Consider the following 16,060-nt stretch of genomic DNA (forward strand, 5'->3'; position numbering starts at 1 on the left):
GACATATGCCCATTTCAGGGCCCTGGGAGGTACCCTACAATATGTCCATGTGGCCAATTATTTTTGTATAACTTGGTAGATTTGAACCTTGATTGGATAAGAACACTGTCCCTTTTCACACAGACTTCCCCCCTCACCTTTCCTCTCCTGTTAGGGGGCTTTGGAGTGGCACATTTTGGGCATCTCAGTAAGGGAAGGTTGAGTTAGACATAACATTTTGTATGGGTTTAGGGATATATGTGTGCGGTGTGCAGTCACTTTTCTGAATAGGTAAATTATTAATTATCCCAGTGTAGGAGTCAGTACCAGAAATGCTCTTCCTGCCCAACACCTGGCCTGGGGTTGCGATATGGTGGAGTGTTGCTAGAACTAACAAAACACCAGTTGGCATAGTGCACTTGAAGTGTGTGAGTCATACTGGAGAAACAATGTGTGAAATGCACGGGGCCGGAAGCTAGTCTGCAGATTCTACATTTCACTTATGAAAGAAATTTGATAGAAATTACTCTGAATTTGGCAATCATATATAGTTATATGACATATTTATTGATAAATTGTGGAGCTGAAAGAAACTTTGCCCAAAGATTAATGCAAAGTAATTGATGAACGATAGCTAGAGGAAAGAATGAATTTTCTTTCTATTCTTTTCTATACAAACCGTTACACAATTGTCATGTCAGAAACTAAGCAAACAAAATTAAAAATGTGGGTGGAAAGTATTATAGAATGCCAATCAGATAGTTAATAAAAACACTATGTTTTCTGGGTATTGTGAGGTAGTATTTTTCAGCTTTCATGAATTTGTAATATGTTGTGATTTTTTCCATTCTAAATAAACGTACCCTTTGGGCCCAATTTTGTTTTTGTCATTCTGCATTTTCCTGAAGGCAGGATTCCCACACTGTGTGTGTATTGTATACAAATTGCATCCAGCCCTCACAAATCTGGTTTTAACTCTGGGTGTATAAGTGAATAAATTAAATAAAAAGACGAGAAAACATTTTAGATTTACTTAGGAATGAACTATGGTACTTTGTGTTTTTACATTAGACAGCCACGTGTGAGTATACAAGAGCCAAATGCGATAAGGCATTAAAGTTCTTCCTTAAACATTACTTCTCTGAGGATTTGCGTTAAGATAATTGCTGAGGAACTTGAAAGTCATCTGGCGGAGACCTGCTGCTCGTGTTTACTTTGCAGGAAACGCTGCTGTAACGTCTGGCCAGCAGAGGGCACTGTGCCGTTGGTCTGAGGGCTGCAGTGAGCTCTTAACCTGCAAGGTGCGGAGAGGTGGTTAAGAGAATGAGTATTTGATGCGGCCAGCTTGGAGCTCACTGTATAAGATGAGAAATTCTCTCTCTCTAACTTTGTCTGTCTGTCTGTCTCTCTCTCTCTCTCTTACAAACGCACACACACGCACACAGAGCTGAAATGGATGGATGAATTTTAGATTGCACACTTTGGGTAGACAGGAATAAGGAAAAGCTTCTCAGAGAAGATGACCCCTTGGGCTGTTGGCTCAGAAGAGGAGAGGGATGTGGTTTGATGAAAAGAAGAAAGAAAGATGTTCTACGAATTTGGCAGAGGATGAAAGGAAGCAAGAGAACTTAATAAGAACTGATACTCTTCAGGACACAGTGCTTTCCATTTAAAGGGGAAGAACTTTAATCTCCGTTTCTCTGTGGGGGGAGTTACAGGGTAAAGACCCCCGTGCTGAAAGCAGACGACTCATCTCGAAGGAAGACAGAGCAATTTGTCCTCCAAGTGTTGGGCTGATGTTTGTTTCTTGTTAGACTCTTATGGGGAAGATTAGAATTTCCTGTTCTTTTATCCATGATCTAGGGCGCTTTTGTTGCAGGCAAAAGGAAGTGATTCTGGGGAGCAGAATCAGATATGAGTGGTGACCAGCTCTGTTTGTGGTGGGAATTAGTATGAGGACAAATTGGGTTTTTAGCCTACTTTCATGTTCCAGTAAACAGCTCCTTATGTATGCCCAGTCCTGCAATTAGCTGAAAGGAGGGACTGTCCCTTGACAGTTACAGCTGGATACTATTTATTTTCATTTAAAATATTAAATTATTATGAAAATAATACAGCGCCCTAGAACATGGATAAAAGAACAGGAAATTCTAATCTGCCCCATAGGAGTCTAACAAGAAACAAACATCAGTCCAACACTCGGAGGACAAAACTGTTATGTCTTCCTTCGAGATGAATCAACTGGCTTTTAGGTAGGTATTAGGTTGGTGTGAAAGTAATTGCAGTTTCAGACCATGAATTTTAAATCATTATAACTAGGCTCAAACACATCTTTATTAATCAAAATAGGAACGATTATAATCAACACATTTTTGCCGAGAAATAAGTTTATTCCTGTAGCATAAAAATCCGTACTTTGGGATTCAATGAACTCTTGGAAAGCATTTTCTGCATCCTGCTGGTTGTGGAAGCATTTTTCCTGCAAAAAGTTGTTGAGATGCTTGAAGAAGTGGTAGTTGGTTGGTGAGAGGTCAGGTGAACATGGCAGATGAGGCAAAACTTCACAGCCCAATTTGTCCAATTTTTGAAGTGTTGGTTGTGTGACATGCGATCGGGCATTATTGTGGAGAAGAACTGGGCCCTTTCTGTTGTTGACCAATGCCGGCTGCAGGCATTGCAGTTTTCAGTGCATCTCATCATTTGCTGAGCAGACTTCTCAGATGTAATGGTTTCGCCGGGATTCAGAAAGCCGTAGTGGATCAGACCGGCAGCAGACCACCAAAGAGTGACTATGACCCTTTTTTGGTGCAAATTTGGCTTTGGAAAGTGCTTTGGAGCTTCTTTTTGGTCCAACCACACCGAGCTGGTCATCACTTGTATAAAATCTACTTTTTGTCACCCATCACAATCCGATCTAGAAATGGTTCGTTGTTGTTGCATACAAGAAGAGAAGACCATACTTCAAAACAACAATTTTTAAAAAATTTTTGGTCAGCTCATGAGGCACCACTTATCGAGCTTTTTCACCTTTCCAATTTGCTTCAAATGCCAAACGACTGTAGAATGGTCAACCTTGAGTTCTTCGACAACTTCTCGTGTGTTTGTAAGAGGATCAGCTGCGATGATTGCTCTCAATTGGTCGTTGTCAACTTTCGATGACCGGCCACTGTGCTCCTCATCTTCAAGGCTCTCCTGTCCTTTGCAAAACTTCTGGAACCACCACTGCACCGTACATTCGTTAGCAGTTCCTGGGCCAAATGCGCTGTTGATGTTGCGAGTTGTCTCTGCTACTTTATGACCCATCTTGAACTTGAATAAGAAAATCACTTGATTTTGCTTTTTGTCTAACATCATTTCCATAGTCTAAAATAAATATAAAATAAACAGCAAGTAACAAGTCATTAGCAAAAAAAATAAAGCGAGAAAAGCACATTAAAATGATGTATAACATAACCACGTTTATTTAAGAATGTATTCCAATATCAAATGGCAAATTTCAACAGTGCTAAAACCGTGGTTATTTTTGCACCAACCTAATAGTTGAAAGTTCAAACAGTGTGGAGGGGCTTATCATGAACACCAGTAGGCTCTTGCTCATCTGATCCCGTTCCACCAGAGGCAACTGTTTTGAACTCTGTTTTTAATTCTTTTGGTGGTTGCTATCATATTTCAAAATTAAGTTTAGAAATGTGTTTTTCACTGTATTTTTAGGTTAAGTTTAGAAATGACTTCTGAATTCTCTTATAGATGAAAATGTAACTTATTTACTTCAGGGCCAAGTAGTGAAATAGTGTATCATGTTTGCCTCTTTTCTGGCATAACTTACTTTTCCTACGTTATTTTTCTACTTAAACAATTTTTTTTGTACATTCATCCCTATCTTTTTTCATCAGGTTGGTATGTATTTATATTATGCAACCTCTCTATACATTTTAAAAATGAGCCATCAGAATAATATCTTGGTTTTACCCTTCTCCCCTACACCCCAAGATCTCCTTCCTAGACAAACTGCAGATGTGTTGTTGTGCAGCAGTCATCCTAGAACTTTCTTGGGTTAGAATCCGTAATATTTGTATACTGTGTGTGCGTGTATGGGGGTAGTTCTTTATTGATAACTGTCTAGTATTGTTGAAGCACAACTGTAGTAAGCAGCTTCCTGAGAAAGCTTATGTGAGAAGTAAATTTGAGTGTCTGATAGCTTGGCTGGGTATTGAAATCTAAAGTGTTGCTCTAGCTATGTTTCTATGAAGAAGTTCAATGTCATATCGATTTTTTTCCTTTTATAAATAAGCTCTTTTGAAAAACAGTTTTATGTTTAAAAAATATTTGGTATTCCATAATTAAAATTTTTGGTGTGGGTCTCTTAGTGTTTTGGGTGCCTGGTGAGCCCTTTCAATCAGCAACCTTATTTCTTATTGTTTTAGGAAATTTTCTTGTATAACATTTTAACATTCTCTTTCTCTGGTTTCTGGGGAACTCTTAAGGGTTGGATATTGGCTCTTTTATTGCTATTGTTAACTTTATTTTATTTTTCATGTTGGTTTTTTTTTTTTGTTTTACTTTTTAGGAGATCTGCTTACCCATATTTTTCACCTCTTTTATTGCATTATTTTAGTTAGGCTAGGATCTTTTTAGAAATAGCATCTTATTCTTTTTTTTTTTTTTTTTTTTTTGAGACAGAGTCTCGCTGTGTTGCCCAGGCTAGAGTGAGTGCCGTGGCGTCAGCCTAGCTCACAGCAACCTCAGACTCCTGGGCTTAAGTGATCCTACTGCCTCAGCCTCCTGGGTAGCTGGGACTACAGGCATGTGCCACCATGCCCGGCTAATTTTTTCTGTATATATTTTAGTTGGCCAGATAATTTCTTTCTATTTTTAGTAGAGACGAGGTCTCACTCTTGCTCAGGCTGGTCTCGAACTCCTGAGCTCAAACGATCCACCCGCCTCAGCCTCCCAGAGTGCTATGATTACAGGCGTGAGCCACCGCGCCCGGCCTGAAATAGCATCTTATTCTTGTTTTATGTGAATGTTTTCTCATCTGATGACTCTGAGGATATTAGCATTTTAAAGTATTCTTTTAGAGTTTCCTGTAGTTTCCTCAAGTCTCCTTTTTTTTGTTTTCATTTTTGAGTCTTTTTCGGGGCGGGGACTGACTGTCGACACATATTTGGTAACTTTCCAGAGAGAAAACAGGGAAGGCCAGTGGGTGCCCTGTGAGCACAGGGCCAGCTAACAAGCTTCACTTCTAGGTGAAGGACTTTCAGACCTGAGTGTGTGAGGCTGGGTTGGTTGCCCCTGGAATACTCCTGGCTGTGGGTGTCGCGGGCTGGCTGTGGAAGGTTCTGTGCAGCCAGGAGAAGGGGACTTGTGAGAGAGGAACAGCGCTTCCTTTATTAAGCTTCCTGCTTTCACCCCTTTGTAGTTTATCTTGTGTAGTTTCTCCAGACTCCCAACCCTGATCTCCTGGACCAGCTCTCCAGTGTGTAGACGTTAAGCGCTCCCCCATGCCTTCTGTCCTGGCCTCTGACCCTTTCCGTCACTGAGGTCCCCAGCTCTGCAGGCGTACGCTGCCCTCTGCCTCTCCACGGGCTCCCGTGCCCCCGACACGCGGGGGCTGTGCCCGCCTGTGCCCTGCCCGAAAGGTGACTGTGATGGTTCACTCTATGTGTCAATTTGACAGGGCCGCGGGGAGTCCGGGTGTCTGGTCGGACATTAGTCTGAGTGTGTCTGCGAGGCGTCTCTGGGTGGGGCTGGCACCTGGCGCAGCAGGTGGAGGGAAGCAGTTGCCCTCCCGGATGCGGGGGCCGCAGCGAGGACATGAAGCCTGAACAGAAAAAGGCTGATCCCCGACCCCACCAAGCAAGAGAGAACTCCTCCTGCCCGATGGCCTTCGAACTGGGACATGGGCCTTTTTCCTGCCTCCAGACTGGAACTGACACGCGGGTTCTTCCTGACTTTGGAGCCTGCTGGCGTTTAGACTAGAACCACGCCGCCGGCCAGCCTGCCGACTCACCCTGCCAGTCTGGGGGTTTGCCAGACTCCACAATTTATAAGTCTCTCACCCCCATATGTACACATGTTTCTCTGGTTAATATCATGTCACTCTTATTAGAACTGAATTATTATTTTAAAATGGGTTGACGTTTCTTCCGAGAAACCGAGAAACCTGGACGTGTCTTCCAGGCCAGGGCCCTTGGGCTGCAGCAGCCCCTCCGTGGGTTCCGAACTTGCCGCGGCTCATGCTCGGAAGGTGTCTTGGACTCACGCTGAACTTGCTTGGCAAAGGCAGAAAGGAGTCTATTTTAGGAAAAACCCCATGTCCTTAGCCAATGATTCCATTCCTAGTTGTTGTTTTTTAATGTAGCTGTGTAATTTTACATCCCTTTCTACTATGTTGGTGGTGCCGCCGTAGGCAGAAGTGATAAATACATGTCCTTTTTACAGCTGTGAGTCTGAAGCTAGTTAGCCTTTAGATTGTGCCGTGATTGCTGTTAGAATCCCACACGTAAACAGGCTTGTTTTCCTCATGTCTCTGTTGTTAAATTTCAATCCGACTACTCCATAGCTGTGTTCACTTTATGAAAATTTGAGCTGTACACTTTGGTATTGTGCATGTTCCTGTACATGAATGATAAACTAAGAAAAATTCAATTAGAATTCAACATTTGAATAGTTTGATCATCATGCAAGAAATTCAGAAAAATAAAATAATATAGCTCATCTCAAGTTTTTGATATCTGTGAACCTCTTTGACTCTTTAAAGCAGGAAGGCCTGACAGGTTCTGCTTTTCACCCACATCTACGTTGAACGCTGTGCTTTCTGCACTAGCGATCACTACGTACCGGTCGCTCACGCCCTGCCGTTCTCCCAGATGGTCTGCTTCAGTCTGGCTTTGCATTCAGACCTTGTTCAGTGTTATAGTTTCTGAACTCTGCCTGGGAAGTGTCCTTTCCGACGAGGTGTGTCCTCCCCTGAGAACCCTACCTCCTTGACTGAGGGCAGAGACGTGGGGAGCATAAGCAGGTGGGTTTGGGGACTTCTAATAATGTTTGGGATAACTTGATTCCAGAGTCCCCCTCACTTGATTTAGAGCATGTCAACCCTTAGGAAAGCCTTAAACTTTCCCTTTTGGTAGGGACTATTTCCCTGTGTTTGGAAAGAATACACTGCATTCTGGGTGAAGGGCCAGGGTGGTGTAATCGAATGCAATATATCATGATATTAGAGTTTGATACCTTGTCCTATTTGGTTTTCTTTTGGGGCAGTGGCAGAATCGGGCCACTGGATTGTGATGATTCCTGTACTTGTTGAGACCAGGTGTTTTCATAACAAGTATTTGTTGTTTCTTTCCATTGAAACTAGAAAATCCCATTTAAAATGATCCTTCAAGACTTGTAGGGCAAAATTAAATAAATCTCATAACTCATTTTTATTTGATTTTATGTATCAAGTTCACATTTTTGTTTTCTTGGACCTACTTTTCAATGGTGTCACACGTTTAATGATATTAGCTATAAATATCTGATGTCTTACATTCGGAATTGGTTATCCACACTGGAAGATTTCCCTGGCAGCATGCTCCATGGTCAAAATGTTATCTTCCTCTCAGCTCACGTTTCCATGCAAGTGTTAAGATAAAGCATTTCTTGTCCAGAGTTACTTACTGAATAATGCATCGAGTGATAGAATAGATTTGAAGTCTGATAACAGCAGGACACTCACGCTATTTAATAGGAATTATGGGCAGGCTCTGATTTGTAAACTTACATTCAAAAGTGTATTATAAGTTGCTTGATTAGTAGTCAAACTCCAAGAATTTAAAAAATTTCCTTCTTGATTTCCTCATTGGCTTTTTGGGGCATGTTGCTTAATTTCTATGTGTTTATGTAGTTTCTGAGGTTCCTGTTGTTATTAATGTCTAATTTTATTCCATTGTGGTCAGAAAAGTTACTTGATATGATTCTACTTTTTTGAATTTGTTGAGACTTGTTTTGTGGCCCGAGATACGGTCTATTCTGGGAAAGCACTGTGTGCTTATGAAAAAATATGTATTTGGTAGCAGCTGAGTGAAATATTCTGTAAATACCACCTAGGTCTGTTTTGTCTAGTGTATAGTTTAACTCTGATGTTTCTTTGCTGATTTTCTGTGCATTACTGAGAGTGTGGGGTTGAAGTCCTCCACTACTATAGCATTGCATATATACAGGGGTGCTTTATATACGGGGGTGCTCCAGTGTTGGGTGCATAGATATTTCTAATTCTATTATGACCTTTTTTGTCTCTTTTTATTGGAGAACTGAGTTCATTACATTCAGTGTTATGATGGATAAGTAAAGACTTACTACTGCCATTGTGTTGCTTGTTTTCTGGTTGTTTGGTAACTCTTTCTTTCTTACTATCTTTCTTTGCAGGTAAGTGATTTTCTCTGGTAGTATGTTTTAATTTGTTGCCTTTTATTGTTAGTATATACACTGTAGGCTTTTCCATTGTGTCTACCATGATGCTTACAAAAAACATCTTATAGCTATAACAAGTTGTTTTAAAGAGATGACAACTTATTTTAGATCACAAAAAAGAACAGAAACAAAGAAAAAACAAAAAAATTCCTCTACACTTTAACTTTATCCCCCCATACTCTGATTTTTGTTTTTCTAATTTACATATTTTTATATTGCCTATCTCTTAGCAGATTGTTGCAAGTATTAGTGTTTTTGATAGATTTGTCTTTTGGGCTTCATACTAGAGTTATGATAGTATTGTACACTACAATTACAGTATTAGAGTATTCTGAGTTTGTGTACTTAATTTTTACTACTTTTTTTGCTATTGTTGTTGTTTTTTGAGACAGGGTCTTGCTTTGTCACCTGGGGTTGGGGGTCCCTAAGCACACTCAGCATTTGCTTGAGTGGGAAATGCGCACACATAGCTGGGGCCATGTCCCAACGGTGTGTGTGTCTGTCTGTTTTATACACATGAAATCTCAGCTTCAAATGTCATGGTCAAGCTATCTTGCAGGATACTTCCTGCAGTCTCATCTTAGAATGTGTGAGCCTTCATGCTTCCTTTGCTGGCAGATGTTGGTTGCTGTATTTCAATGGTCAGGATTGCCGTAAAGGAATGCGTGATGTTCTATTTGACTTTGTTCTCTAAGCTGTAGTTAAGAAAACTTGTACCACAAGCTGTCATATATACAAGCATGATAATTTTCCCTACTCTTTAATGAGCTTAAGAATGTCAGCTAGTTTATTCCGTCTGGCTGAATTTTACAGTGACATCCTATTACCCCATAGGGCCGCATAGACGAGGAGGAGCTCTGTGTAAGCAAATTTTCTAGCTAATCCAGGGATATTCCTTCAAGTGTCATATTCTTTAAGTTCAAACTATCTTAAAAGTGGTTTTCATGTAATTTATCATACACGTCTTTAGCACCTCAGGCAGAAGAAGGCTAAAAATGATTTTGTCTTTAAGGACTACTGTGATCACTGTGTACTGTGAAATACCAGGCTGTTGTACCAGGGAGCATTTTTCTGCGGGGCAGTGGCAGTAAAGGACACCCGGGGCTGTTTCTCTTTCCATCAGATGACCTGGGGCTGCTATACTTTTTGAGCAGCTTTGGTTTTATTTTATCACTCCAGGTTTTGTGGCTGTCAGGTCCTATGGCAGTGTCCCTGCCTCTGCTGCATTCTGTCTTCCGAGCCCTTCACCCCCTCGGTTTTGGTGCTTCTGATTTGTTGTGTATTCAAAACCTGCCAGACAATCTTGCAGGAATGTATTTCAAGTCAGAATAGCCTCTGAGTGATGCCTTCGGAGGGTGAGCTGAGAATCATGTAGGTACTCTCACGGCGTGAACTCGGGTGAACCTGTGAGCGGCCAAAGGACTCATGTTGCCTTCGGGCTGTTTCGTTGTTCATGGACTGTCTCCTGCGCGCTGTGTGCTAGGAACGTAATCGAGTTGAAGGAAACATTCTTGCCGTTCCCATAATCTGTTCTGGGGATAGAGCAGTAGATATAACATGAAGCAAAGCAGACACTATATCGTGTAGGGGTAGACACCATACCGTGGCTTTGGATGAAGAAGACTCATTATGAATTTGACCAAACTGAATGGAAGATGTAAGATCGGCTGTGAGGGTAGGCTGGGAAGGACAGTTTAGTCATGGAGAGACAGGATAGGGTGGAAGGGAGACGATGTTCCCAGTGGAAGCAACTGTATGAGCAAAGGTGGCCAAATAAAGGGCGTTGTGGAAGGCATGGCATTTATCTGGGTGTGGCTGGAGCGTGAAACACCTGTAGTGGTAGGTAGCAGGGGAGACAGCGTAGAAGTCAGCTCTGCAATTTCATTGTCTTGGGTCTTGAAACATTTTGTTTTTAAAGCCATTTGTAAAGCTTTTGAAACTTTTGTTCTTTGTTTTGGCTTGTACATCTATAACTGATAGTAGTGTTTTTCTTTACACTTACAGTACGGCCAAGTACAGCGTGTTGACATTTCTACCTCGATTCTTGTATGAGCAGATTAGAAGAGCTGCTAATGCCTTCTTCCTCTTCATTGCCTTATTACAGGTAATGTTTTTTAAAGAAGTTACTTAAAATTCGCAACCTTAATTACATGCAAAATGAGATTTCGCTAAAAGGTTCTTTAACTGCAGAGTGTTACAGTACCTGAATATAGTTTGTTTCCCCCATGGGGTCATTGTGTGATAGAGGGAACAAACATGACTTGTACACAGGGAGGCGTCTTTGGTATTGCCTTAAGGAAAATTGCAGTGACTGAAAGAGCATTGAAAAATGGCCCTAGAGTTATACTTTTAAGTCTTTTTCTGTTCTAAACACAGAGCCGATGTTGGATAAAAATTTTTAAAATATATAAAACACATAGCTAGTTTTTAAAATGAGGTAATTATTTTTGTGTAACAGACATGGAACAGAACTGCGAAAGAATGAGCCGTGAGTGCCACAATTCTAACAATTTCAGTAGAGAGGATTTTAATGTGCCAACTTCCCGCTTGTGGTTTCTTCTCTTACAGCAAATCCCAGACGTATCTCCAACAGGAAGATACACCACGCTGGTGCCATTGATCATTATTTTAACAATCGCAGGCATCAAAGAGATCGTAGAAGATTTTGTAAGTTTTTGCTTTCGGGTAATAAAAACATTTATGGAAAATAACTTATGACTCATGTTTTGCCTTGGTGACATGCTTAAGATAGGAAACTGAGCTATAGCTATGGCTTAATGAGCCCCTCCAGACCCATGATGGTATTTTTTGGGAGAGGGCGTGTAGTCAGAGTGTCCTAAATACCTGTACGGTGACACTGAAGCAGTTCACACTTGGTTTTTGACTGCTTGTTCTCTTGACCCCTTTAATTTTTATCGCTGGTGTTCCTTATAGCCCACGCTAGGGCTTGCTAATGAAGCATTATGCAGTGTGTCCCACAAGTCTCCATACAAAGGAAAACTTTTGTACAATGTTGTAATGAGTATTTTGTAAGTAAAGGTACATTTAGCTACAATTTCCCATTTGCCCTATGTATGGTGACTTGTGGGGAACCCTGCAGTGCAGTCTAGGGGAGCAGCGTTGTGTTTGCTGTGCCCGAGGCAGCTCTATAAGAATCTCCTCCTCCTCACGCGTATCCCAGTGTATCTCTGGGTTCATTGGCTACAACCATATTTCTATCCTTTCTCCCTCTGTATACATCTATGTGCCCCCTGTCTCTCTGTCTGTGCATTTGCTTCTCCCGCTCTTTCTCTCCTCCCTCCTTCCCCCACACTCACACACTCGCCCTCACACTCTTGTATACATCTTTCTGAGAATAGGTAAATAAATAAATGTAATACAGGTTGAACCTTCTAATCCAAAACTTCGAACTCTGAAATGCTCCAAAAGTCACCACTTTTTGAGTGCTGACATGACACAACAAGTGGAAATTTCCTGACCTCATATGACGGGTGTACAAAATTATTATAAATATTGTCTGAAATTACCTTGAGGCTATGTATGTATATAAGGTGTATATGAAACATAAATGAATAAGTTTCATGTTTAGACTCGGGTTCTCCCTCGAGATAGCTCATTATGTATATACAAATATTCCAAAATCTGAAATAATCTGAAATTCGAAACACTTCTGGTCCCAAGCATTTAGGATAAGGGATACGTAACCTGTGCACATCAGAGCAAAGTTACTTCATCAGTCAAATGAAATCAGTTGTTTGTTGTTGGGTTTATCATATTGAATAATTATTTTAGTCTTATCTAAAACAAGGAGTGAGAAGTTTCATATTTCAAAGTGCTTGTTGTTAGAACCAAAATGTAATAATTGAAACCACAGTAGACTACATCTCAATTTATCGAGTAATGATAGATCATAAAACTGTCAGCTGAATTTTACAGCATACATATTGCTGGCAGTTAGTTCCCTTGTCCCTTTGTATTTCAGATCTCATTGTTTGCTATTTCAATTATTCATTTGGAACTTTTGAATCTAAGAACCTCTTTTTTCTTTTTGTAACAGAAGCGACATAAGGCAGATAATGCGGTTAACAAAAAGAAAACAATAGGTAAGATACCAGGCTGAATCCCTCTTTCCACTATAAAACTTAAGGATAAGATCTGCAGTTAAGGAATTTTGAGTAAGTAGTTAATGGTATTGAGATAGATTGGGAAAATGACCTATAAAACACTTTAAAGTAATAGTAAAATAACAAATGAACAAGATTTTAGTGCTGATACTTAAAATTTGAACATGATTTGTATATTTTAGAATTTTAGAAAAGGTTGTAATTTTTAGGAAGTAGACGCTTTTTATGTTCATAAAAAGTCCAAGCATTCTTCATATCCTAAGCTTATAATCTCTCCCTACATCTTGTCTTTTTACTTTTTATTGGTTTGATTTCTACAACATGAGCTCTGCTTTTTTTAAAATTGTTTAATAGCAGGCTTTTTTTTTTTCTGGGCTGAATATAAATAGATTTAACTTACATACATACATAAACATTTATATGTACACATTAATGTGTATATATTACAAAGATACGTAGATTGGGGCTCCACTTTTGGGAGTGGTGGTATTATACTTTTATGTCTAAGAATATGGGATACTAGAATTAATAAATGGAATTTTAAAAGGAGCTTTTTAGATTGTAGGAAGCTGATTCTAATTTATCACAAGTATTAACCAATGTGCTATTTTTTTTTCCAGTGTTAAGAAATGGTATGTGGCATACCATTATGTGGAAAGAGGTAAAAATTAATTTTACAGATATACCAGAAAATAATGATTTGAAGACTTGTAATGAATTGCTGGTATTTATTGCAATATAAAATTTGTGCTAAGACATATGTCACCTCCAATTTTTTTTTTTATTTCAGCATATTATGGAGGTACAAATGTTTAGGTTACATATATTGCCTGTCACCTCCATTTTACATAACTCTTACATTGTGGGGTTTTCCCATGTGGTCTGCTTAGAACTGATGCATGTTTACTCTGTCCCCTGCCCCTTCGAGGATGTGCCCAATGTGTCAGCTCAAGCTGTTAACATTGTTGCTTTTGACTGATATTTCTGAAATCTCAAAGTATCTTCTGGTTTTTCCCTGGTCTTCTGTTGTTCTCTTAACGTAAGTTAGTTTGTTTTCCTTTTTAGCTGTTGAGATTCTCACTTCTAACATTCTTGGTAGAAGGACCGTTACATATAGAGTGGTGGTGTAGGGATCGGAGACCATCTCGGGCTGCTAGAACATGACCCATACGGTAGTTGCTGCTCTTAAGAACAGCAAGGAAGGCCTTGCCTCCAAAGCCCTGCAAGTCTGAGGTTCAGAGAGCTCAAAAATGGTGTGGGGTTTTTGGTTGTTTATAGTGATGAATAGAAAATTTAGAAGAAATCTGCCATGCCATCTGGGTATTTTATATCTGATAAAATTAGCTTTTTAAGTGAGTCTGTTTTAGCTGGACCTTCTTAATGGACACAAGATGTTTGGGGGGATGCCTGTCATTAGTCCGGCATTCAAAGCTGATTAACATGATTTCAGAAGAAAACAACTATTCAGAGGGATGACTTAAAATAGTTTTTCTTGCTAAACGTTTAGTAAACAATGTTTTTAAATACCTCTTTATGGCCCTTTATGTCTGAAAAACGCCTGTGATATGGTAACTGCAGCATTTGATTCAGTTTTTGTTTTATTTTGTTTTCCTTTAGGAGAACCACTCACCATTAAAATAGTGCTTTGCAATAACACCTTAACCTTTGTACTGATCTAGAAGTCCTGAATTGCAGACCTTCATGGACCTCACTCTCACTTGAAGTGTGCTGGTTCTTGGCCAAGAGGTTGGGAATTCATGACATCACAGGGGGAGAAACGCTCCCAATGCTAAAGGGATTCAAGGGTTCCCAAGCACTGGGGATTTACCCCTCTGATTCTCTAGGATTCCTCTTGGGTTTCTCTAGGGTTCCTCCCCATCCCCAGAAAGGCATCATACTGGCCAGAGGGAAGGCTGATTCGGATTCCTTGTGCCTGGCTCTGTCTGAAGCAGCAGGAAATGGAGTGATGGTCTCTGATTTCTGGGTCCAGGAGTTGATGGCCTTGCCGACTCCTAGAGCTCATGACTGTTTCCCACACAGATTTGGGAGAAACGCAAAGACAAAGAAACCCCTGTTATGTACTTTGTCACTTGCATTTTTATTTCAATTTAAAATACATTTAGTTTATTTACTGAAATGGAGCTCTTGGCATGTACTGGACACTGTGCTAGGCGTGGGAAGAGTGAAGTGGGGCCCCTGCCCTTGAGGAGTCTTGTCGTGCAGTGGGTCTCCAACTTCCACCGGCATCCCCATCACCCATAAAACCCGGATGTCTGGGCCCCACTCCCAGACTTTCTGATTCTCTGCATCTCGGGTGGGGCCCTAGAATATGCATTTTTAACAAGTTCCCAGGTGAGACTGATCCCACTGGTTTCGGGAGCATACTCAGGAACCACTAGGGTCCTGGAAGAGACAGGCAGCTAACCGTGTAACACAGCCACTGCTGAGCCCCATGGGGGGTGCACGCCTGTGCACTGGGGGTACCTGGGAGGGGCCAGCAGTCTAGACCCCTGGCTCAGGTCAGGGAAGGCTTCCCACCAGAGATACTGTTGAGCTTTCCCCAAAAGTGAATGGGAGGTGACCAGTTTCAGAGACACAGCTGCAGAGCTGTGAGCAGTTCAGTGTGAGGATGGGAATATGGGAGAGGGCAGGCGCCAGAGATGTCCGGCAAGAGGAGCTGGCTGTCGTTACACAAAGCATTATCTACTCTGAGATACCGAGGCTCAAGTCAGCCATCCCCTGGGTTGTAGGTGAACGCTGAAGGCAGCGCTTGGGCGGATCTCAATAGCTTCCATTGACTTTAACAGGATCTTTTTGCTGCTTCTTCAAAACTCAGAGGCATGAGGAACCTTCTGAGGCTAGAGTGTATTCAGGGCTCTGGAGTGGTTACTTTCCCACTGTACTGATTCTCTTAGACAGTATCACAGACTTAAGGGACAGTCACACGTAAGAACATCAAGTAGAAGACCATTTTCAAACAAAATCCCAAGTAAGTAGTTTCTCATGTGCACGAAATTCTTAGTGCTTGGTTGCTGAGATATGAATGTTCCTTTATTTAGAAAGTAAAGATGGGAGAAAGCCATAATTTCCCTTGTCCTCCCACTTTGAATTAAAAAAACTCACTGCTTTTCTTCATTTGAAAACATGACTAATTTTCCTTCCTAGTGGGTTTTCCCCCCAATTGCTTCTTCTTATTTTTTTATATAATTAAACTATTCCTGTGAAATATTCTTACTTTTAAAAAACACTTTCCATTTCCATAAGCATCCCTTGCTTTTGTACTGGTGGTTGTTAAAACAGCTCTGAGCATTTCCCCCGCACACTTCAATAAGCAATTTGGAGCACACATAGGACACTTCGCAGTAAACTCTCCTCTTTCCCAACAGAAAATTAACACGGGCACCTACTCGCTTGTAAGACCCAGTAGTTTGTCACAAGTATGATATCATTTGAACTTCTTGATTTCTAAGGGAATAGCACAGAGTTCAATAGGAAACACAAAA

The 16,060-nt window shown here is 40.8% G+C and overlaps 1 protein-coding gene across 2 annotated transcripts in view; it reads left to right on the forward strand.

Moving 5' to 3' along the window:
* The window catches only part of ATP8A2 (ATPase phospholipid transporting 8A2), a 466,915-nt gene that overhangs the window by 90,714 nt on the left and 360,141 nt on the right, over positions 1-16,060 (forward strand). For both annotated transcript variants that reach the window (XM_045567137.1, XM_045567138.1), the window contains exons 3-6: positions 10,438-10,537; positions 11,002-11,100; positions 12,491-12,536; positions 13,178-13,218. In XM_045567137.1, coding sequence (XP_045423093.1) covers positions 10,438-10,537; positions 11,002-11,100; positions 12,491-12,536; positions 13,178-13,218 — 286 coding nt within the window. The remainder of the gene's footprint in view (positions 1-10,437; positions 10,538-11,001; positions 11,101-12,490; positions 12,537-13,177; positions 13,219-16,060) is intronic.

Source organism: Lemur catta, chromosome 13 (genome assembly GCF_020740605.2).
Source record: "Lemur catta isolate mLemCat1 chromosome 13, mLemCat1.pri, whole genome shotgun sequence".
Taxonomy (NCBI): Eukaryota; Metazoa; Chordata; class Mammalia; order Primates; family Lemuridae; genus Lemur; species Lemur catta.